This window comes from Condylura cristata, unplaced genomic scaffold (assembly GCF_000260355.1).
Source record: "Condylura cristata isolate star-nosed mole 26May11 unplaced genomic scaffold, ConCri1.0 scaffold00005, whole genome shotgun sequence".
Classification (NCBI taxonomy): domain Eukaryota; kingdom Metazoa; phylum Chordata; class Mammalia; order Eulipotyphla; family Talpidae; genus Condylura; species Condylura cristata.
Window position 1 is genome coordinate 43,020,675 of NW_004567106.1, and position 26,172 is coordinate 43,046,846.

General features: G+C 35.5%; 1 protein-coding gene across 1 annotated transcript in view; it reads right to left on the reverse strand.

The window, feature by feature from the left end:
- The window catches only part of RELN (reelin), a 399,660-nt gene that overhangs the window by 325,196 nt on the left and 48,292 nt on the right, over window positions 1-26,172 (reverse strand). Inside the window, exon 2 of the mRNA XM_004677158.2 lies at window positions 13,206-13,316. Within this exon, the coding sequence (XP_004677215.1) occupies window positions 13,206-13,316 (111 nt within the window). The remainder of the gene's footprint in view (window positions 1-13,205; window positions 13,317-26,172) is intronic.

Genomic DNA, 26,172 nt, shown 5'->3' on the forward strand with positions numbered 1-26,172 from the left:
GAGTTGCTCAAAAAGTTAACCAAAATTAATACATGGTCCAGTTATCTTGCCTAGGTACATACCCAAGAAAAACTATATACAAAATTTTACAGGAGTATTATACATAATACCAAAATCAGATACAAGCCAATCTCGATCAACAAATAAGTAAAATATAGAACAGCCACATGGAGGAATATTATGCAGCTACAAATAAGAACTTCATTCTTAATATACTTTAATATGAATGACCTTGAAAACATGTTAACTGAAGTCAGTCACAAAAGTTTGCATATTATATGATTTCATTTATATGAAATATCTAGAATAAACAAATTCCTAGAGACATAAAGTGATTAGTTGCCAGAGGAAGGGGCACAAGTAAAGGACTGCTTTCTGAAGGTGATGGAAATGTTTTAGAATTAGCAGTGATGGTTGTAGAACACAACTATCATATACTAAAGTACAGTGTATACTAAAAAATCACTGGAATATGTACTTTAAAATGGTGAATGCTATATGAATTGTAGTTCAAAAAGGAAAACAGATTCTAACTACTGTTTAACTTTGTTAAACCAGCATATTTCAAGCTGTCATACTACATAAGCTTTTCCCATGTATGTCCTATTAACACATTATGAAACAATAATTTTGAAAGAAACATGAGGGGAAAGCAGCTTATAACACAATTTTAAAATTCACTCTAAGATATGATTCTTATTAGTTCCTTATTGAAAAGGAAACAACAAAAACAAAAGGAGGAAAAGGTGGTAGGTTAGGGCTTGAAGGGTAAACGTCATCAATCTTGTAATTATTCTAGATCTGATATTTGTCCCATTCTCTAGAAACAGATAGCCCAACTCCTATTTTTTCCTTTAATAGTAACAGGTTTATCTCCATTTTTGTTATTATTGCTAGCAATGTCATCAAATCATACAGGTTAAAAGTCAAGATAAAAAAATATTTTTATAGTGCAAGAATCCATTATCTTTTAAAGAAAATAACTAAGGCTAAACAAAACATCTTCCTACAACATGATCTTTGACAGCTGTCTATGTTACTTGTAACATGTTATTTTCTATAGCTAAGGTGAAGAAGTTTTCAAGAGAAGTTAAATAACAAAATAATAACAACAATGTTCTGATGTATGAAAACATGTAGGAAGAAAAGCAAGAGGGGAAAGCTGTCTGAACTTTTACCAAAATATTAACAATTTTTGCTATTCTCTTTTCCAAAATGGCAACTCCCACACTAGCAAGTATCTTTTCAGTCAGGCATTCATAGCCCTGAAAACACCAATTTAATTGTGTGCTTGCCTCAAATAGCAGCCTACACTTCTGTTAGGCTACATATAAAATTTGGCATCAGAAGGTTGAACACTAACTTCAGAACAGAAGGCAAGAGTGGAAACAAAACCAGCATTGGTGAAGTTCCATTATTAGACTCCTACGTCTATTTTTAAATTCCTATGTTTACATTCAGAACTATTTTCTAGGCAACGCTTTTTAAATGCATTTTAAAGATACTATCACAATAATTTTTAGGAAGTGGTAACATAATAAAATTATTTTAAGTTACTCTTAAATTTAACTACCAGGAATGTAGCCAATCATAACCAAGGGTATGTATTAATCAATTACTGTGCACATGGAACATAAGCCCATTTATCATTATCTAAAAACAAAACAAACAAACAGAAAGGATTGTAAAACCTCAAGAGCAAACTACATCACAAGTAGAATGACTCCTAGGTCAGAGTCCACCTTTTAAGTTATTTCCTTAAGCATCATTATGTCTCTTGTTAAAGGACAACAGTCTGGGGCCCTCCCTTGTGATGCAAAGGGTTAGGATGCAGCACTGCAAGCTGGTCGCAGCCACTTCAGTGCAAGTTCGCGCTCCAACCCTAGAAGTCACCCCGGAGGTGACCCACATGGCACAGCAGACCTTTCCTGACCCACCCGCCTCTCCCCTCAGTAGTGTATTTTCATCAATTTTCCTGTTCTGTTCACCACTCTGTCTCTGGTGAAGCCTCTCACTGCCCCTGCACCTCTGGCTTGTACCCCAGTTATGTATGAGTAAATAAATAAATCTCTTAAAAAGAAAATGGACAGTCTGGCATACTATGAAGATATAATCTTAGAAACACAGTATCCCTTATCAGCAAAGACCCACAATTCCTAAATGTCTTTTATTATTATTATTTTAAAAGAGAGGGAAAAGTAGTACTGATTCTATTTTTATCTAGGTGAAGGATAAGATCTCATTGATAGAAACCCACTTGAGAGTTCTTCTTGAAAACTTGGGCACATGGGAACCCCGCACAATGACCTAGTGCTCTGACCTTGTTTGTACACTGCCTGGTAGTTGGAGAAAATATCTTCTTTAATAATAGGTATAAGGTTACACTTTTCCAAGACAAGTAACCTTAAGGGTACTTTTTTCAAGATTTCTGGGCACACATCAGGACAAAATTCTTCTAACACCTGCAAAGTGACCAGAGAAAACTGACACTAATTAAGTAAAGTACTAAGGAACTAGGAAATGATGCATCTAATACAGGGTGTTTTTTCTTGCCTAAAGGCAAGAAAAAAATAACTTAATTACTTTTTAACAATCATTTTCACTTATACTAGATATTATGAACAAGGTGCTAAAGTTAAAGCAAGGACTTAACACATCTATGCAAGCAAATCTTCCCTGATCCTCTTATTTGATAGAATAGATTCACACACACAAAAATTATAGATTCATCATTTTTGGGAAGATCTTAGAAAACTTAACCATTATGTGTCATTAAGACATTAACCTGGCCTAAGATATAAAGCTGAATCAAACAATTTCTTGAAGTTTTCTTTATCCTCTTGAGTCCACAGAAAGCACTTAATCAGTCACTCTTCTATATGAAAGCTCTGGTACCAGCTACATCCAGAACAGGAAGGATAAAGTGGGAACATAAATTTCCCCACACTCTTTGATGATATGTATATAGATGTGTGTGTATTCAGAAATAACATCAAATGTAAAGATCATAATATTCTCTCTTTTGTCCATACCTATATACTCCTCTACACCCATGCATTTACTAAAGGCAGGTCTTGTAGTAACATGCCCTGTGAATCTTCAGAGTTTTAATACTTTATTCATTCAATACATTTTTATTGAACATTAGTTATTTGCCATGGGAGTGGAGTCGAGCAGGTTATCTCTCCAAAGAGATACAAAGGTTTTTATTTACTTATTCTTAAATTGAGGAAACTGTGGTTTACAATACTGTATGTATTCAGATGTATCAGATCATCTCCCTTCAGATGTGTATTATCACACCACACCCATCACCAAGGCACCCAGAGTCCTCCACACTTAAGTAAATTCAATAGATTGCTAGACATGACAGGTGAAGGTGAGAGAAAAGGATGAAGCCTGGAGGAAAGAGGAGAGAATTCCACACAGGTGGGCACCAAGGAGGAGGGGAGAGAGAGGGTGATAATAGCTTGATAAAGGAGGATTCAATAAAAGATGTGAATAGGGACAGAGTTCCCTAAAAGATGGCAGGGTGTTCCAATACAGAGAAATAGAAGTAATTCCAAGAACCATAAAAAAGGGCATAGAGATTTTTTTTAGAGATTTTGGAATTGTGTGTTTATCATTATGATTACGGGAAACCCTTCAGAAAGGGTATGGAAGGAGGCTGAGAAGACGTGGGGGTGGGAGACAAGCAGGGTACAACAGATGGGGCCTTTTTTCAGTCAAGGTTGCTTTGGAAGCAATAGAAACCAATTCGACCTGGCTTGTGCCTTAAGGGTTACTTTAACAGAGACTACAGATTAGGGATTTTAGTTATGACTTTGCAATTCCTGAGGTGTCACCTTAGGCAAGTTACTTATCTCTTCTGTGTCTCAGATTCTCTATCTACAAAATGAGAATGATTATAGTAAGATTTTTGTTAGAATCAAAAGAGTTAACTTTTGCAACATATCTGGCACATACCAAATTATTAATAAATGTTAGCTGTTTTTATTATTTCTTGGAATCCAAGATTATCTGAACCTGGTGGGAAGAAACTCTAAAATAAGATCTGGGGAGCTTTGACACCTGAGGCAAAGTCATGTCTCTTCTCCTCTCCCTGCACAACATTCTCTTAGCTACTGTGGAGAAGGCTGCCCAAGCGCCCAAATATTTGCATATGCCTTGGTCATTACTCATGGACTGTGTATATGAGTTGCAATTCCAAATTTCTATATTAGGAAAACTGAAGACAAACCTAAAAGTAAAATGTTACATAGTGACATATATCTCTTGAGTAGCAGGAAGAAAGGTAAAGAAGAGATTAATCTTGATTTTTAAGGTTAGCCATTTTCTGGTGTGAATCAGAAAACAGGCTAAGTAAAACCTCTCCAGAGGTTTTAGAATCACTGATGAGTAATTAAGGGATTTGGTGATTCTATTGCTTAAACTTTCTTGCATCCTTGTAAAAATCTGAGAACTGCCCAAAATCTACCCACGAAACAAAATATTGTATACCCATACACTGTAATCTTACTTAGCCATTAAAAAGAAATGAGTTACTTGTACGTACAACAACAATAATAAACTGTGAAAACATTACGCTAAGTGAAAGAATCCATGTATAATGTAAGTATAATTCCATTTACATGAAATGTTCAAAAAGAGGCAAATAATAGAAAGTATAGACATGTGTCACTTAAGGATGATTTGATCAACAAAAGACCATACATATGATGGCAGTTCCAATAGGCTATGCCATAGAGCCACAAGAGTTTCATAAGTTATCTCAACTAGGTTTCTATAATTACACTCTACATAACATTTGCACAATGACAAAATCATCTAATGATGCATTTCTCAGAACATAGTCCTATCATTAAGAGATGAGCGACTACGCCAGTAGTTGCCAAGGATTGACAGAAGAGAATGGGTAGTGACAACACAGATGAAATGTTCTGAAAATGAACAGTGGTGCTGATCTTGCAAATTTGTGAAATATATATTTTAGGAAATCAGTGAAATACATTTTAAAATTTTATGATCATTATATTTCAAAAAAAAAGTATCTGAAAAGAGAACACAATAATATCAGCTAGTTTTAGTCATCACACTAATGCTATCTCATGTAAAATGCACCACTTTTCCTTCTTTGGTCTTGCTCCCTCACACACACATTGAGATCCATAAACTGAGAGCTACATTCTACCAAAGGTCCGTTTTGCTCTAAATTCTGAGGACAGGAGATAGGGAATATTCCCAACCTCTAAATTAAAGTCAACTTCTCTCTTTCAAATATTGTGCTACTTGAACCACCAATGTATTCCGTATCCCACTTTTTTTTTTTAAAGTTCATTCATTTATTCTTACAGAACTGGGGTACAGGCTGAGGTGTGGTGGGTGAGACGATTCACCAGAGATAGCATGGGGAGCAGAACAAGCAGATCTACTGAAATACACTGCTGAGGGGAGCAGCGTATTGGTCAGGAAAGGTCTGCCAGCCATGCGCATCAGCTCCTGAGCCAGGGATTGAACTTGTGCTGCAGTGGGCTTCAGGGAGCTTCATAATGCAGCGCTTTAACCCATAGCACCACCAGGGAGAGCCACCTGTCTCCCACTTTTAAGGAAAAATTCTCACTTCCTTCTGAGTCTTTAAATGAGACCTATTTTGAGCATGTATAGATACTCTCATTTAATCTACCCAACAACTTTGTAGACTAGGTTCTAATGTTATCATCCTCATTTTACAAATACAGACACTGAGGGTCATGAGGAACATGGAAAGACAGTATGTGACAGAAGTTAGCAAGAAGCAGGAATGTGGCATGGAGGCTGAGCACCCTAACTCCTGAGGTCTTGTAATGAACCACTGCACTAATCCATCTTTCTCTACTAACTTTATCAATTGGCCAATATCTTAAGCCCCTCAACATTTGCTTTAGCAACTTATTAATTAGTTAATTCAGCAATGTTAGTAATTTTAAGTTATTTAGGAATCGATAAATATTTCTGAAATATTTGTTATATATTAAAAACAAACTATTGGGTTGTCAGAAAAGTCAGGACACATTTGTGCTTGAAAAACATAGAAAAAATACATCATGATTTTCACAACAACCCATCAGATAATACTCTCTCTCTCTCTCTCTTTATATTTTAAAATCACAGGTTTATTAGAGAAGGAGAAAAAGAGGGGTACCTGTACAGTCACAGGTGGGTAAAAGAGCTGTTGTTGCTCTTTACAAAGGGAAAAGGTATCTGAAAGAACATCGGCAGAGTCGCAGGCAGGCAGGAGAGCTGCTGAGAATAATCTTTCTTAATGAAACTAATGTTGGTATAGCAAATGGTATGAATGAAGAACATGGAACTTAGGCTAATACCCTGTAAGTAGGAAACATTATTAGCAAATTCATCTCTTGTCAGTTATTCTTGTACTGCTGGGTAGAGTAATTCATTTAATTAACCTAGAGTTTTTTTGCTAACTATAGATCATTTACCATACCCAATAAAAGGTCAACCTTTGAATCCCTCAACATGGTTAAAATTGATCAATTATCTTACAAATCATTTACTTGTAAAGAAAGAGACAAAATATATTTAGCATGATCATTCTGAGTAATTTAGCTTAATAAAAGCTTATGAATAAACACCGCTACTATATAGATATTCCACTTAATGAAATTGCTAGTGGCTGTTCTCTTTACAGAGATTAAATCCTCAGTATATGTATATTCTGATCAAATGTGTGTCTCATAGTCACACAGAAAGAACAGCTATAATTAAACCACAGCTAATGCTCAGGAATGTAGGGGTCCTAGTGGTAATTTGCAAAGTTAAAAAGGTTCTGCTTAGCTTTAGTGTGAGAGATAACCAACAGTTAGGTTTTTTTTTGTTTTTGTTTTTGTTTTTTTTTTTAAAGATGTATTTATTGGTGCATACAGAACTTGGGTACAGGCCAGAGACTCAAAGGTGGTGAAAGACTTCACCAGAGACAGAGTGGGGAGCAGAACAGGCAGATGGAGGAAGTACACTGCTGAGGGGAGCAGCGGGCGGGTCAGGAGAGGTCTGCCAAGCCATGTGGTCACCTCCGGGGCAGGCGGGAATCGAACTCATGTGGAAGTGGCTTCAGCTTCTCAGTGCAGTGCTTTAACCCGCTGCGGCACCAGGGAGGGCCCAAAAGTTAGTTTTAATGAAGCCTGTATTTTTATTTTTAGTGAAAATGAAACAAAAGAGTAACAAAATCTTGTATTGTAGCAATAAGACATTAACATAATGGTAATAATTATCATTATTAACTAATGATGAACATAAGATTTCCTACAATTTGAAGTATTTATTAAAAGAGTTAATTTGTTTTGTAAATATATCCCAATTCATTTAAAGTTAGAATGTCAAACTACATTGAAAAAATTTAGATCATTAAAGTTAAAAAATTCTAATACACTATTTTACAGATAATACTGAAAATATGACATTTTTATGTCATTTACTCTTTATTCCTAAATGACATGTCTGACTGTTTAGAAAATTTAGGGAAAAAAATATTGGCTCAGCTTATTAGATCCCTCCCCCATTTGGATTTTACAATATCTTGCTATTTTAAATAATTTTGTGCTTAATAAATGATTGGATCTAGGATGGCTAATTTTTACAAAGAAAAAGAAATGAAAAACAAAAAAAAATACAGAAGTTTAAGTGAAAACTGATAAAATGGCTGATGTATTAGATGTGCCAAATTATCCAGGAATTGCAAAACACAAATGTTTAATTTATGAATGGCCTAACAACTTGAAATTTGGCTACTACATGTCAGAACTGCAAACCCAATTTTCAGATTTTTGAGCCAGAATAACAAAAATTGAGTAAAATGTTTGCAGAGCCAGAATACTAAATATTGAGTAAAATGCATTTCAGCCTCTGGAAAAGAAACAATTTTGTATGAAAGGATATTCAAATAGTCCACTGAATGACCACAATGAGCCTTGAAGATTTACATGATTGAGCTGGAATTCAATGCCAAAGACTAGAGGGAAGCATTTTTTTTTCCTGGGACACACAAAGAGATATCCATAATTAAACATCATACTTCCCTGGAGCAGCATTTATATTGACAAGCAAAATGAGGTATTTCAAATCATGCATTGCTGTTGTACAGTCATCCTTTGCATTGCTATTGTTTTAATGTATTTCTGGCTATTAGGCATTTGTCTATTTTTGGTCAGTGAGGCATGCATTTTAAAGAATTCTGATTTTGCATAAAAGGCTGTAGTTATGTTAGCGGAATTACATTTGTACAACAATATCTTTAAAATAATCATGGCCTTCTTTTGGCTGGTCATCCATACATTTATATTCAAAGCATAATTGCTATAACTTTAGTACAAATGGGTATAATTAAAATTAACTCTAGCAAAAGAGAAAAAAAATTCTCAAATACCTCTATAGACTCAAGTAAAAGCTTTACTTTGCCTTATTTGTCATAGCTAACTAAGCATATCATACTAATTCTACAATATGTTGGGAAAATGCCAAACAAATCATGCTTTCTTAGCATTCCATCAAAAAAGTCAAAGTTAAACGATAGATGATTTATTCAATAATTCTTTTGTTCTAGATCAAAGGATACCATGTTATTCTAGTGACCCTACTACAACTACTAAACTACTCAAAAGCAGCAATTCTTTTATATTTTACCTTCTATCAGTTTCTTCTTGTCACCTGTGCCCTAGTCAAATTAAATCTTTTTCATTTGTCCTTAAATTGTAGAAATATTGTTAAATTTAAATCAAATACTAAAAAATTAATGTTCTTTTATTCCCAGAGTGAACATTTACCTAAAGACTTTTCAGGCCCTACTTTTTATTCAAAAACATCATTTAGGAAGGTTAACTCTGTTTAACAATATTCATATAAATATATAGAAAATTACCGATGTTAATGGAACTTAACAGTGATTTTACAGAGCTATCCATTCATATAAAAATCATTTCCTATAAAAGTGGCAAGCATCTAGTAGAAGAGCTGAGCATCTGGTTATAGAAATCAAACTATAATCAATGGGCTCTATGTTCAGAATCCTCTTCAGACCATCCCCCATTAACACAGGGTTGATACTGATGGGAAGTTTAAGTGCAACTAAAGCTGATTAAAATAAATTCTAATTCAAGTGAACTGCTCTTGTTACAGCTTTCAAAGTCACCACAGAATATGTTCTGAAGTTTAAGTGTCAAATAATTTCTAGCAATTTCATTCTCAGGCATTTTTTTTTCTTTGGCTTATTAGCCAAAATCTGAAACAATGTGGTATAGGTATACTACCTGTCCTTTCAAAGCGTGTTTGTAAAATACTTAAGAATTATACTTAATGGCTCTGTCATTTTGAAGCGTCTGTTTTGGCAAATGATAGTAACGTCATTCAGACAAGTCCTTTGGAACCATCTTGACCTATAGACTCCCGATTATTTCCACCTAAGAACTGTGCCTTCCTCTACCACCACCATCACAACACTCCCCGCCCCTCAACACTAGGAAGCATAAACAAGTCCTAAACTGAGGAAAGCAGCTGTTTTGGTTATCAAGATTTGTAATTTTTGAATACCTAGTTCTATTGAGTGTTTTCTGTGTGCTAAATACTTTACATAAGTCACCTCCCTTAAACCTCACGATTACTCAATGTCCTATGAAGCAGGTGTCATTATCATCACCATTTCATAGATGACGAAACTAAGCTTAGGGCATTAAGCAAAGTAGTTGAAGCACATGGCTAATAAAGTTTGGGGTCTGGAACTGCAAGCAGATCTGCATGATGCTGCAGTCCAAACTCTTGCTTCTCCATACACTGCTGCTTTTGGTGGCCCAGGCCAGCTTCCACCTGGGCTCCTGCATGCCCTGTCCTTAGAACCTGCACTGATGTGGAGAGGCACAGCCTTGATACAACCAGTCCTGCTCTACAGTTTGTTCTCCAAGCTGACCCTTGTTGAAAAGAAAAACTGGGGCTCTCCCTGGTGGTGCAACAGGTTAAAGCATCACATTATGAAGCTCTTTGAAGCTATTACAGCACGAGTTCGATTCCCCACCAGGGAGCTGACCCACATGGCGTGGCAGACCTCTCCTGACCCACATGCTGCTCCCCTCAGTGTATTTAAGTAGATCTGCCTGTTCTGCTCCCAACTCTGGTGAGTCCTCTCACCACCACACCTCTGGCCTATACCCCAGTTCCGTAAGCATAAATAAATAATTTAAAAAAAAATTCAAAACCCTCCATGACCTCCCTTTCTCAAAATCCTGAATGATTTGACTCTAGTTCATATTCTGCCTTCTTCAATTTCCCTCTAGATTCCAGGTTCAGTTACTCCAGGATTTTCTTTCCCTTCTACAATATAGCCAGCTTAATCCCAAGCGGAGGCCTGGGCGTCTACTGTTACTTCCTTCAGTACACTGTGCCCCACCTTCCACAGATTTTCACAACTAATTCCTACTCATCTTTCACATCTCAGCTCATGATCTCTTCTTCAGGAAATCTTTTCCTAACTGTATCCCATTATCTTCCCAGACCTAGTGTCTCTGGCATACCCATTCCCAGAAATCAGTACTTTGCTTTGTTGACTCCTAGTAAGATTTACTATTATATATTTATATAACATTATTTAAATAATGTCTGTCAAAGGAAAGACACAAATATTGGAATACTTTAGTCCTCTGTGGACCATAAAGAAGTAGACAAACTAAAATAACCACCTCCCCCCCCCCCAAAAAAAAAAACACCCTCAGAATTCTGATTATAGGACTGAGACTACTACAAGGGAAGGGGAGTCTGGGGGGAAATATAGGGGAGAAGGGATCCAGTGGACCATAGTGAGGGACTATGGATGTTTTAGTGGTAGATGTGGTATAACATATATAAAATGTGGTCACTGGGTGACAGTCCAAAGCTTCTAATTCACTAAGTCTAGAGTAAGGCCTGAAACTCTGTAGTTACAAGTTCCCCAGTGAGGTTGCTAGAGCCTGTGCTGAGCTGAAAGTTTACACTGATTGTCAACCCTAAATAAACATTAAAAGGAACTTTAAAAGTTACCACCATCCTTGGCCCTCCCTGGTGGTGCAGCGGGTTAAAGCACAGCACTGAGAAGCTAAAGCCACTTCCGCATGAGTTCGATTCCCGCCTGCCCGGGAGGAGACCACATGGCGTGGCAGACCTCTCCTGACCCGCCCGCTGCTCCCCTCAGCAGTGTACTTCGTTGTTCTGCCTGTTCTGCTCCCCACTATGTCTCTGGTGAAGCCTCTCGCCGCCCCTGCACCTCTGGCCTGTACCCCATTTCTGTATGCATAAATAAATAAATCTTTAAAAAAAAAAAAAAAGTTACCACCATCCAAACCCTGTTTCAATGTTTGTATTTAATTGGGTTAAAGTGGAACGCAGGACATCATATTCCAAATATTGCATACTTTTACTAACAAATTATCTTGTATCAAAATTTAACCATATGCATTACAAATTTTTACTTGCTAAATCTATTTATAGGTGCTGTGTCATCCAACAGGTAGTATGTCATATATCACACATGTAATTGAAATCTTGCTTTTCACACTGCAGAGCTCAAGGTGGGGTTTAAAAGTAGAATTTCTTTTGGGCCCTCCCTAGTGGAGCAGGGGGTTAAACTGCAGCACTGCAAGCTAAACCTCAGTGCTTCAGTGTGAATTTGATCCTGCCCTGGAGGTGATTCACATGGTGTGACAGACCTCTCCTGCCTCACTCGCTGCTCCCCTCAGCAGTGCCTGTTCTGCTCCCCACTCTGTCTCTGGTGAGTACTCTCACTGCCCCTGCAGCTCTGGCCTGTACCCCAATTCTGGATAAATAAATCTTTAAAAAAGAAGTATAATTTTTTCAAGCTAAGGAATTTTTCTCTTGAGAATTAGAAGTAGTCATCAACAGATCTCTTAACAACAGGGCAAACTATCAATGTCAAATAATTTAACATGATGATTAAATGACTTTCAGGTTTCCTTTAAGCCCTGAGGCTGTAGTGTAGTCCTGGACCAGCAGGGTAGCAATGTAGCTTAACACTATTGCTCTGACATCAATCAGTGAGTCACCTGGGCAGAACTCCTGCTGGGATTTGACACAGAGAGAGTGCCCTTTCATATATCAAAAGCAGGTAAAAACCATTTTTAGTTAATAAAACCCCTGAAAAAAAATGTTGAACACATAATGGCCTTTGATAAAGCAATTCTTTCTCACCTTAATGGAAGTTCTGTGCAGTGTTCCTAGTTTTAGAGTGAGGTCAGAGATATCATGTCTCACATAAGCTGATATTTCAAACTTACATTGTTGATGCTGTAAAGAATCTACTTAGTTCCAACTTGGCATGTTTACAAAGTCAGGGTAAATTTGAATTCTCAAATAGAGAATTTTTTAGGATTAACCGACTATCAAGTAACCTTATGCTTTCTACTTAAGTAACCTAACGGTCTTTAATTTACTGTTTAAGTTTGAGGTGGCATTTCTGAATACTCATAGAATTTGAACATTTCAACAAAACTTACTATCTTCTACTTTATACAGTGTTTACTTGCCACATTTAACATGACACATTCTTATCTATTCCTAGATTTTTTTAAATAAAGTTTAATTTTATTTTAAATGTATTTATTTATACTTATAGAACTGGGGTACAGGCCAGAGGTGCAGGCGAGGTGAGAGTACTCACCAGAGACAGAGCGAAGAGCAGAACAGGCAGATCCACTAAGTACACAGCTGAGAGGAGAGGTCTGCTGTGCCATGTGGTCACCTCCCTGGCCGGGGATTGAAACTGCACTGAAGAGGCTGCAGCAGCTTACAGTGCTGCGCTTTAACCCGCTATGCCACCAGGGAGGGCCCTATTCTTAGATTTTAAGAATGGTTACTGAATGATTGCAATGGGCCTCAGAGTGCCTTCCTATAACCTAAGTAACAGAACACAGACATTTACTCAAATCCTACTAACCAAGAATAACAGTGACAACTTGGTGTGGTAACACCAAGCCCATGTTTGGCACACTCATGTGGCTTATTTCAACTAACCAAACTTCAACCAAACATACAAAAATCACTTCATGAAATTATTCTCATGGAATTATTTTCATGAAATAATAGCTTTAATACTTTCAAAACATATTTCACAAAGAAAAGACCTTTAACTATTTACAACATCCACAATTACTGGTTTCTTATATAAGATAACTTACCAAATCCAAAAGCGTTGGAACCTCCAATACTCTGTGAAGCCTGAATACTCGTAGATGTGTATAGTCCTGTCACCAGCAAGCCATCAAAGAAGGTGCTTGTTGAAATTGTCACTGAAATTGGGGGGTGGGAGAGAGAAAAGAAACCTTGATTAGTGCAGTTAGAATAATGAGATACATTTCTAAAGTGTTAGACATTGTCAAAACAATCTTGACTCATTATTAAAAAATTATTTTTATACTATCCCTAGTTAGTATTTTCTTTATTTTAGAAATTACAGAGGAGCAGCAAAAAGCAGCTCAGAAATCCAACATCTATAATTGCTGATCCTAAATTTAGTACACCAGTTCCACGTTTCTACATTCATTTACACTTTTCCAGCTATGTGAAAAATCATCTGCAAATAAAGTAGTACTGAATAGATATTTTCCTCCCCCCTCCCACCACCACCCCAGAAGGCAGTCAAAGGCATTGCTGGAGTTTTGGCATTGTAATGAAACATTTTTTTTTTAAGTATTTTGAACTGTGGGAAACAATCTTAAGCAGCTGAAAGAAAAGTAAGATGCATCATATTTCTTATTGTGAGTCTACATTTCATAGATGCATCCCCTGAAGTTTTTCAACAAAAGCAGACTAATTTGCATGAAGACTGTCAGCCCTTCTCCCTTTGAGGACAAAAAAGGAAGGCTACTGCATGCTTTAAGTGTTAGCACAAAGTCTACATGAAGAATCCAAATGGCTTTATAACTAGAAAATCAGGCTGTTCTTGGGAAGAGAAGGGTACAATTAAACACGTCAGCTTTGACTTCTTAAAATTTAACTTGTTCTCCACTCTAAAATTTCATCATAATTTCCTCCTTGACATATTGTTATCCCACATTAGTTTGTATAAGATCAAGATGATGCCAGTTGCATGCAGCAGCTGGGAGAAGGTAACATTATTTGGGTAGTGCACCCGACAAGGCTGTCTCATGCTTGATGGCCATAAAAGAAATGATAAGAATGTTGAAACTCTATAAATCGGGTGAACAGAGCTGAGCCATTTGAAACATCCGTAACGCATAAACAAGACACATATATTAACAGAATAGCCTCATATCATGGTTCCTTAAAGTGGTACTGGATGTTGGAATAAATGATATTCACATCCTTTAATAAGAAATAGTAACTAATATTAAGAGAAAATCATGTAACCATTTAGTTGGACACTGAGGTAAGTGGTGTGCATGTATTATCTGTAATTCTCAAAAATCCCTATCCAAGGAGAACCACATACCCAAGATACAAGTGAAGAAATTGTGAAATCAAGACCATCCCATATCTACTAGAATATTTTTATTCACTTACATGCCTTCTCTCTCATGTTTCTCTTTGCTCTCCCATACCCCAAAGAGGCAAATTACTATGACTAAACAATTGCTTAATAACCCCTTTCCTACACTAGTCAGGTGCATGAGAAATATCTAAAGAAAAGGAAAGTGAAGGCTGCAGAAATCATGTCCCTCTTCCTAGAAAGGCAGAGGTCCAAAGTTTGCTGAGATGACCTCTAGGGTCACCTCTAGGTTAGGTAAGCAACAATATTTGGGTGCTGGGCCCTGACTTTTGTTACCTGTTCTTGAACAAACCATTTCATCTCTTAAGTCTCAATTTCCACATTTATAGGCTCCCACCCTAATCATCAGCCTCTGTCTTGCTTAAATCCAGATTCCCATAGCTGATTCTACTGAGGCCTCCCTCCTTTGATTCAAAGAATTAATCTTGATTAAAGAAAATGTGCTAAAACTGGTTCCATGCCCCCATCCGGTGGGATTTAAAATTAAGTTCCTATTAAGTTGACTCCACTTACCAATCGATTCTCTATCCTTCCCAGCAAATAATACCCAACCTGTAGGGCCTCACTGTGGACCACAGGACCTTGTTTTTACCTAGTTCCCCTCAACTGACTCCATTTGGGTAGTAAAATAATAGCAACCCTGTATAAGGTTATAAGCACAGTCCCTATGAACCTCTCTTAATTCTTTTAGGTTTCTCCTCTGACAACCATTTCCAAGATTCTGATACATCCATCCATACATACATATAGTGTGTGTGTGTTTCATTCAAATACCTCATTTACAAAAATGAGAGAATACTATCAGGTTCACTATAAATACTTTAAAAAAAAAAAAGGTAGCATTATCTCTGTATTAGTTATATCATCTATACAGAAACTAATCAATAAACATGAATTTGCTTTCCCTGGCATCTCTTAGTCCTTTAAGCCTTGTTTTGGTCCCTTTTCTGAGAACTGAAGTCCTGTGCAGACATCCCTACATCTGCCTTTGCACCAGTCCTGTCTTCTGTCTCTGAATCTTCCTCCAGATACTTGAAAAGCCAATGCACCAACCACTTAGTTCAAATGTTGCCCTCTCAATGAAGCTTTAACAGGTTCTTAACTGCCATGTTGTTCAGTGTCATTTATTTCTAAAGTTGATGAGGAAAAAAAATCAACCTATGCCGGGGCCATTGCTGTGACATTTGCGTGTTCTCTCCATGTCAGAATAGATTTTCTTCTAGTACTCTGCTCTCCTCCCACACCCCAAAGATGTGCATATTAGGTCAATGGCATGTTTAGATTGTCCCAGTCTGAGTGAGAGTGGCTGTGTGTCTAAGTGTGCCCTGGGAAGGAAGAGTGCTCTATCCAGGTTTGGTTGCCACCTAAGTCCCTGAGCTGTCTGAATTAAGTTCCGGCACCTATTCTGGACCTGAACTGAAATAGGCAGGTTGGAAATTAAATGAGCAAATGCATAAAAATGACTGTTTAATATTATGAACATTTTGGATTTTTCTAAAAAAATTTGGTGATGTTTTTGTGACTAGAAATATGCCACTGGAGCTTAACTTTCATTTATATCAACTAGCCTATAGTAAAATTAGTTTTTTACATGCCATTTCACTGAAGTTGCATACTCCAAAAACCAATAGATGATAAGTAAAAGGGAATTACTTACTGAATTTAAAATTGCAAACAGCCCCTCTCTCCTAATCCTTGCAATCCCCACATTCCCAATGACTCATATATGGTTCTACTAACCACATAATCTCTACAAATAATGATCATCTCCTAACACATTATACTGATAACATTTTACTTATAATATTTTAAAATTAGAATTTAAACTCCATCAAGGCAGGTACTTCAAGTGTTTTACTTGGTAATATATCTCATGTGTCCAGAGCAATTGCTGAGATGTTGGGTGCTTGATAAACATTTATTAAAATATTTATTAATCAATCACTCATTTACATAACAGCAGTGCAAGGCTACTTATTTATATTCAACTTATTCCCCAAGGAAAAGTATGTTGTGAATCCTAACCTTTATGTGTCATATGAATGCCACTTAGAAAAACCACATGAACGAAAAGAATTGGCAATTTATATATTTAAAATATCTTCCAAAGTGCAAAAACAGATCAATGCAGAGAGAAACTAAGATACCAGTCAACAAATTTCTGAAAAAAGGCTGGCTGACTAATGTATACATACATTCTCACAAATCATCTAAAGAAAAAGCCCCTGTTCAAAATTATGTTTTCCCTCCTTCTGGAGCTGGGAATTAAAGTACTTTTTAAGGAAAGTGATATTTGTATTTACAAAAGTGCTACTCTCTCAAAATTGTGGAACAATCATTCCTTTTCCTTCTTAAAATAGATGTAATGCATAATCCATGTGTACTGGTAAGAGATCTCTGTTGTTAAGAAAGAGGAAATGATTCCCAGACTATTGTGGGATTTTTAATTATATCCTTCTAATCACCAGATTCCCTTTTACTCAAGATCATAATGGTCCCCTTTCTGTATTTGAAAAATACCTGACAATTTGTATTCCCTGGCAGTCTGTAGGAAATATCAGAAAGTCTGAAGCTTGCATGATTTTTATCGACTACAGCACTGGTAGTAACTATGTTAAGTGATCTGAAGATTTTACACCAAGGCAGTTTGACCTGGAGTTGTCAAGAATACCTTTCTCACTACCCCCTTTACTTCCCTTTCTTCAAGTGCATTCCACTTCACTCTATATGCAGTTTCTGGTTAGCGTGGCATGGTTTTCTAAACACAGCAGAGAGAGAAAGAGGACCAACTTAATCATAAGGAGGTTTTTGTTACAATAGAGAGGTACGTAATTGTTCCACTGAAGCTGCTCTGGCTACAATCTCCAGGGCTCTATAACTCTGCTTACCTGTGAAATGTGTCATCAGCCCTTGAAGGTTTAACTTTCCATTTGGGACCTTTGCCCTCTTTACCTTCCAGTAGTTCCCTGACTCCTCTCTATCAAGCTTCATGTGTTCCCCAAATGTGCATTGGTTCCTACCCTTTCTATGTGCCCTGATTTGACTTCCTTTCCACTAACTCCACTGGGACTCACACTTCAACATAATGGTAGCTGCACTAGTTGCATCATCACTTTTATCCACAAACTGCTACCATCCAGATAATTGAAATAATCATTGTGAAAACAGACTGTGATCTATGATAAATTAAAAGGAAAATTTACCATATACAATACTAATATAGCTCATAATCGAAATAATGAAGCTCACACTTCTGAATATAAAATTACTTTATATGTGTAAAACTAAAAGGATAACAATTCTCATGTATTATCTGTTCCATTGTAATGTCTGTTCCATTGGTAAAGATGATTAAAAACAGAGCTATTTGTTGTCGATTATTTTAAATAAACAAACTATATATCAATCATAAGATTGTGCATGTTTGTACAGATGTAAATTACACAACCCTAATTCTTACTACAGATATTTTCATAAGTTCTTGATACTCTGATGCTGAAAGTTGTAGTTTCAAACTGCATAATGTTCCAAATAAATGCAATTTAAAAATGGTCTTTAAAAATATTTTATACATGAAACTACTACCTTTGCATAAATGGATGCTAGAGTTCAAAGATATAAATGGTTATACTAAGATAGGGAAAACTGGACAAAATTGTTATATGTGTACTACTTTTAAGATAAACAATTTTGGATTACTTATATCTAGTCATTATCTAACTAAACCCAGCTAAAAAACCCTCCATTCTTTTTCAAGATTATCAACCAAATACTTTAACTAATGTTAGTAACAAATATCAATTTACTTCACAAGAAATTTATTTCAAAATAAGTTTTGGAATAAGTGGTGAATCTAGGTAACACATATATCTGTTATGCTAATTTTTCACTTTAGAAAAAATTCATGCTAAAAGTTGAGGGAAAGAAAAACAATTATTCAAAATTTACTTTGAATAGGCAAATTAACCCAAACAATAAAGTGGCATAGAAACTATATATTAAGATCCAAACTACAAATGCACACACATGAAAAATTCCATGAGCCAAAAGCTGTGTTAACATTATAATTTGGATTTTAGTAATTACAAAGTCAAAAATAGATATTTAAAGGTAGTTCCTTACTGATTCATATGTTTATAAACTATCTGGCATCCTATCTATTCTGAATATTTTATACAAATGAAAACATCACCACTATGGATAATGCCAACCACTTACCCATTTCAGGCACCAAAGATTTGTATAAAATCAAATAATTCAATGACCATAAACAGGTAAATACTGGCTTACCTAGTGCAGTCTGACATTTCTTACTTGTTTTCATGATTTTTTTCTCTCCCCAGTAGACTTCTTCCCCATACTCATATCTTTCAGTTTTGCATTAAAATGTTATAAAAAGATCTAACTATTTTAATTATAGAGACTAACACCAATATTGACATTATGAATTTTAAGTAGAATTCTGCATTTGCTATTATAAGTAGGAAAGAAATAAAGCATGTATAATACTACCATTAATCAGAAAGCAAATATATCTTATCAGATCATAAAATACTCTTATTTAACAGACATATCTAATCTCCTACTATCCATAGATTAGTCTTCACTTTGGTTTCCAAGACTTTCAGGTTGCTGCCGTAACTGATCACTCCAGGCAAATTACCCCATTTCAGCTGAAAACTCCTTTGATACAATTTACTGGAGTGTTCCTTACTTCCCCATTTCCTTGCCTTTCTTTAAAGGGCATCCTCTCTTAGAAAGAGCTCCTCTGTTCCCTTTATTTAAAATTCTACCATTGTTCAGGCACAGGATCACCTGCCATCTCTCTGTGAAGTCGTTTCTGACCTCCTGGGCAAAGTAATCTCTGTGGTCCCATAGCCATCAGAGACCAAGGAATACCTGATCAAACTTTACCTTCTACAGAGCCTGGTTCAGGGGAGAGGCTCAATCAACATTTACTGACTTGATCATAAAGAAACTTCTATTACAATCTAAAAATAAAACATAACAGAGAATACAGTGTAGCCAATGTAACTAAAACTGTGAAATCTAACCTTCCTTCTACAGAAAATAAAAAGGCCAGAGTTATTCTTAGATATATGAAAATGGAGATTTTTCCTGGAAGGACAAAAAGAAAAAAAATAGTGTTTTATCATAGCACCCAAAGATCAGAACTGTTTGAGAAAATTTTGGTTGAATTTTATATTTATTTATAATGGCATTTCTTTTGATATAAGTGCTTTGTATGTATGTATGTATGTACAGACCAAATCTACTTATAATTTTGTTACTAAAAAGACTTATAACCTTAGCCTATTCTGAAGATATTTTGCCATTTCCTCGAATAAAAAATAAGAAGGGATCAAAAGGCTAGGAGGCTGTAGATATCTCTCCCACATCTGTGTTAAATTGGCAATGAGCTTAGCACCAGGAGTCTATGAATATGGATTGCTGGATTGTGACAGCAAAATGAAAACATGATGTAGCGACACAATTCAATTCTTATCAGTGGCTCAAAGAGTACTGCTGTCTTGAAATGACTAATTACTGAGTCAGTTATTATCTTTCATAGCTTCTATTAACTGTTTCCAACAAGACCCTAATACCATTCTTGCAGAAAATCACTATAAGATGAAAGTCTGGAAGAAAATAAATTTAGACATTTAACGCTGTTTGCATTTATCCTAAAGCTTCTGGCCCACAAATGTTCTATGGTCCATTAAATTTTGATCACTTCAGGCATATTCCATTACTACTTTATACATAAAGACCTTTAACATGTGCAGAAAAGAAACATTATGTAATATTTGAAATGATGTTTCCATCTTTTACAAGATGACAAACATTAGAGGACAGCAAATTGCAAAAATGCTGAAATAAGTACTAGTGAATATGCACTGATTACAAAGAGTTCCCATTTCTTAATTTTATGTATTTTAAAGATTAAAAGCACCAGCAGAACTAACATCATCAATATTTTTTTAAAAGTTGCCACATTCTGTCTTAGAGGCAGTAACGTGTTTGCCTTTTGAATACAGAGCATATTAAATAGCCCAAGGAAGAAACATATTACTTAAAAATGAAATGAACTAAGTTATTTGCTGCAAAATTTCAATATGGTGTGCTCAACTACTAATTCTTTGAAGATCTACCAGCTCTCATTACCAAATACAGACCATCTAAAATACATTATAATATACATTCAAAATCTCTGTAAGAGCTTGATCCCTGAGCTACTTTTCATTACATACATTAGTTCCATTATGGCATGGTTTTATGTGATTCTGAAATAGTAAACCAGGTATCTTAATAATAGCTGTCTAACCAACAATAGCCAAAAAAAAAAAGAATCCCAGTAAATACGCAAAAGAAATGACTGGAGTTCAAGATTCACTAAAGGAAGACAAGAATCCAGGTAATGAATTGAACACAGAGATCCAAACACACTCCAGCCAGCCTTTTGTATGCTCCACTGACTTATACCAAATACCCAAATGGGGCATGACTAGCACGGATATGGGTGACCATTTAGCAAAGCTCCTTTCACCCTTCTCAACAGAAGCACTGCTACAGCACTTGGCCTTTCCAGCTTTCCTGCACCTTTATTAGATGGCTGACCTAGAGAGCCTCTAACAACTCTTTATCTTTAGATTATCCACCATAACACTAATAAAAATAATAGCTAAGCCATATTTATGCACTATATGTCAGGTACTGTTGTAAGCTTTTACTGGAATTAACTTATTTAATTCTTTACTACTACTGTTATAGTTTTTACTCATGAGAAAACTCAAACAAAGGAGGGGATTACCCTCCATTTCCTTCCAAGTGGCATGTAAGAGCTGGCTCTAAAACAGAGTACATTAAATATAGCCAGCCTCCATCTCCTGGAAGTCCTGAGAGGGTGGCAAGGGCTTGACCTTCTCTTGGAAAGGCACTGGTGATAGTCATCCTCCCAAGCTCTGGGTACAGGTGTGGTCTCCTGGGAGTATGCCTAGCAGGCTGCTCTGCAGAATGCATTTAATCTGATGTATGCTGCACCAATCATTGTCACAGTCCTTTATTATTGTTATTATTACTCCTCTTTTTCATTTTATATGGATTTGACTGTTCCTTGGGGGACAAAGGAGGCAGAAAGAATGGCCTCAAGAGAGGACTAAATGCAATGTGATGGAGGACTAAGCTGAAGATCAAGATAATAAGGTCAAAGAGCTTTGGAACAACCCACTTCTGAAAGGAGAGGAAAAAAGCCCTAGCAAACAACCTCCCACCTTTGTCTCTACCCGAAAAGAGAGGAAAAAACTGAGCAGGATCCAGGAATTGTGACAGGTATGAATCACTGTATGCAAAATTTAATGATGTATTAAAACATTTTCCAGCATCTGTGAAAATGTTCTTTGGTAGCAGGAAGAGGAATCCATCATCTCTGTGGATGACCATTAAGTATATTTATCATAGATGCAGAGATTCAAATGAAACACACCTAGCCTTTTTTAACAAAAGGAGAGACACAGATTTTTTTCCCTCTTTTAAATTCTTAGGAGATAAAACAGGTGCAGTCAAATGCATTTGTGAATTTATTTTAAAATTAAACCTGTTGGAAATAACTTTAAATGACAGTGTTTAGTGAATGTAAAGGAAATCTTACTGTTTCTCCATTTCTCCACTTGCCTTTCTTCTTTTCTTCTTTGTGCCCCAGGTCACACACAAACACTCTGAGCATTTCTGAAAACACTCATCTTTGGTGTAAATCTCACGTATCTTATTTAGGTACAGTTCCTTTCCAAGACTTGACTATCCATGTCAGAATAAGCATCTGAGATGAAATGCTGAACATTATTTTTTTAAACCTCATTAAGAGTGGTCAATGTATGCTAACACTAACTCCTTAACTAGCTTTAAATATTAAATACATTTTAAAATGTATTTCTAAATACATTTCTTAAATATTAAAAACATTTCTTTAAATGCAAATATAAAGAAAAATATTTTACAATGCTCTATCCTACTTATAACTCTAATTGCAGTTAAAGTAGTGTCATCTACCTCAGGCTTCCATAATATAATTCTGAATTTAAACAATTTTGCAATAATAAAATTGTTTAGATTTAGAACTAAAAATATTGTTATTTTCTTTATAAAAGACAATATTATTTGAAACCTGCAGCCAAGTGTTACTGGTATTTGTGATTTATCATTGACCTTATTTTTCATGTGTTACTTTTATATGAAGCTGGATGATACTCATACATGAAAATTTCATATTGTTGGCCCTGCACTCAATAAATTATTAAAGTGATATGAATAGGAATGTGGTTTCAGGTTTTCAGCAATTTTTAGCTTTTTTTTTTTAAAGGAAGACTACCTTATCTATAACTCACCATAACTTTTTAAAATGTAAGGAAAGATAAGCTGTGAAAGAAAGCATTTTGGGTGATATATTACACTCAAGCTTCCAAAAGAGTTGTAAGAATTGTTTTACTTGATGCATGGATGTTAATAAGCTTTTCTAGGCTCAGAAAAATAAGCCCAGTAGTTCTCAAAACCACACATATAGATAAATATGTTACAGTAAAATGAAATGCTATCTAGAGAATAGATACATGTACAACTTTTTCCAATATATTCAGCTGTTACCGCCTTTATATTCCTGAATTGTAATTGTTTTGTTTTTTAATTTTTTCTTGAATTTTTTTTCTTTTTCACATGAAATGCACTCCCTGTGGTTTTGATTAAGGGTAACTAAAATTGAATCCTAACAAATCACAGTGTGACGTCTAATACTGACCCAATTTGTTCAAAACATAAATTCCTTATAGTTATGCATAAATTTTAAAAATATTCTCATATTCACAGGAATTGTGTATCTGTTCAAGACATCCCAAGCATTGTAGTCAGATGTATGTTCTATATTTTCCACATGCTATATGACAGAGAGATACCCTATATCTGTTGTTTTTATAACAGAATCAAAATCAACATTATTGAAGTAAAAATCAATACTATTCAAAATCAACAAAAAATAATAATTAATAAACCTTACAAACATGGTTAAACTGAATGTAGATGCAAAAATACTGCAGTTTTTTTATAAATAGGATTTTCCACAGTACCCTTATTTGATACTTCTATCTGTTCATCTCAATACACAACTAATTACAAGCAACTGTTCAAATGAGAGAATCTATTAAATACATATTAAATATATTATGCAAATGATATACATATGATTAACTACGAAACTCTATAACTATCATAGAACAAATACAAAATTCTCATTTACTTATATTTGTGTGCATGTATATGTCAGGCTCAACTCATTCACTCATGATACAAATATTTATAAAGTGCTACTACTGGTGATACAACAGCACACCATCTGTATGTTTGTAAAAATAACATTTGAAAATGATTTCTGTCCCTTTTCAGAAGAATCATAGTTCACATTTCAAAATCCAATTCATAAATTCTCAAATTGCTAACACTGAAATTTTCAAAATTATGTTAAGTAAATGATGTAAAAGAAATTTTCAGGTTACCGATATAGCTAGTTGCTCTTCAATCATTAAGTAAAGATAAAAAGTATATTTATAATGACAGCATCTGACAGTTATTTGATAAATTATAGAAGAAATAAGTGCATGGTTAATTTTATAACATTAAATTGTAATTATATATAATATTCCTATGTGTAAAGTGGAAAATGTCACACTTTGTATTTTACAACACATTAAAATCCTTTTGAAAATAAAAAAATCTCTTGTAGTTTAGTATAAATTTGCATTTTCAATACAACCATAAGTTTTTTTCAAGGATAAGGAAAACCTCCAGGTGTGAATAATTATCAGTAAAATCTTCAGGCTTAAGAATTTAGGAAAAACTTAAGTGATTCATTATATAAAAACTGTTTAAATGAAAGAAGGACCAAATATGCTTTGCACCTGTGGTAGTCCTTATTTTCTGGTACAAGGCACCTAAGAAAATCTTTACCTAGCCTTCACACATACTTGTTTTTGATTTGTCAATTTTTTTTGAGAAATTTATTTAAATTCTTAAGGTGAAGATTCATCATAGAAAACTAGAGTGAGATGAAAGGGAAACTTGCATATAGGTATATCTTTGTAAATTTGTACATCTTGTTTACAAGTAATTTGTATACAGAAATACTCAAAATTCTAAGCAGAATTTAAAACATCCTTTATAATATGTAATCAACACAGATATACTCATAGTGTGTGAGTGCTACCTGATAAAATTATTACTTTTACTAAAATAGTATTTGGCAGAACCATTAGCCAAGCTAAATTCTCCCAAAGATATTCTACTATTTAGCACCCAAGAAACTATGCCCTCCCTGGTGGCATAGCAGGTTAAAGCACAGCATTAAGAAGCTAAAGCCACTTCAGCATGAGTTCGATCCCTGCCTGCCCTGGAGGTGACCATATGGCATGGCAGACCTTTCCTGATCCACCTGCTGTTCCCCTCAGCGGTGTACTTCCTCAGTTGGCCTGTTCTGGTGAATCCTCTCACTGTCCCTGTACCTCTGGCCTGTACCCCAGTTCTGTATGGAATAAATAAATCTTAAAAAAATTCCCATACCCAACCCACCCATCCCTGCCCTGGGACTCTGATTCATAGGTTTGGATAAAGTCCAACAATTAGCATACTTAGCAAATGTCCACCCCAGGAACTTTTGAGTAAGTGATCATGAGTTAGATTACAGGAATATGAAAAGCTCCAAATTGATACCTCACAGGAAACTGACTTTCCAGGGTAGCTAACCATGGAATTGAAAAATATAATTGAATTGAGTAGAAACTACATTAAGAATTCTACTGTAGTAAAAAGTCATTTTGCCTTTTATTATACAACAGTTTCCTCCTACTACAAATGATGTTTAACAAGATGAGGATATAATGGGACACCTGTTCTTAGGAGACCTCATATGTGCCAGTAAATTCCCTCTGACTGATGAGAAGAGAAACAAATCTAGAACTAAGATAAACAGCTAGGTTGCAATGTATTTGGGATAAGCCTAAATGGTAATGTCAGAGTCTGTAATAATGCTGTATATATTCTGATTATAAATTAACTCTGGTGATGCAATGGGTTAAAATGAAGCACTATGAAGCTATTTGCAGCCACTGCAGCACAAGTTTGATCCCTGGCCAGAGAAGTGACCCACATGGTGTGGCAGACCTCTCCTACCTTGCCCTCTGCTTCTCTCAGCGGTATATTTCAGTACATCTGTCTGTTCTGTTCCCCATGCTGTCTCTGGTGAATTCTCTTACCCCCCCTTTCTTCCCCCCCACACACTATACCCCAGTTCTTGTATAAATAAATATTTTAAAAAGTAAATTAATAATGGAAAAAAGCAATTTCCTGAATTTGACAAGTTTATCTCTTATCCAATGTTATGATAAGAGCACTTATCCAATGTTACATGTTATGAACCCAATGCCCAAAAAAAAATAAGTGTTATTCGGAGGTGTTTGAGTTTGCATGTCTTGCAATGAGCAACCTTTTCTAGATATTATGGTACACCTGTCCTTTCTCTGACTGTTAGTAGTAGCTTATTATAATTTCTAGAGTTTACTAATGACCTAACATCAAGTTAAATGGTCTGTGGCTGCTTG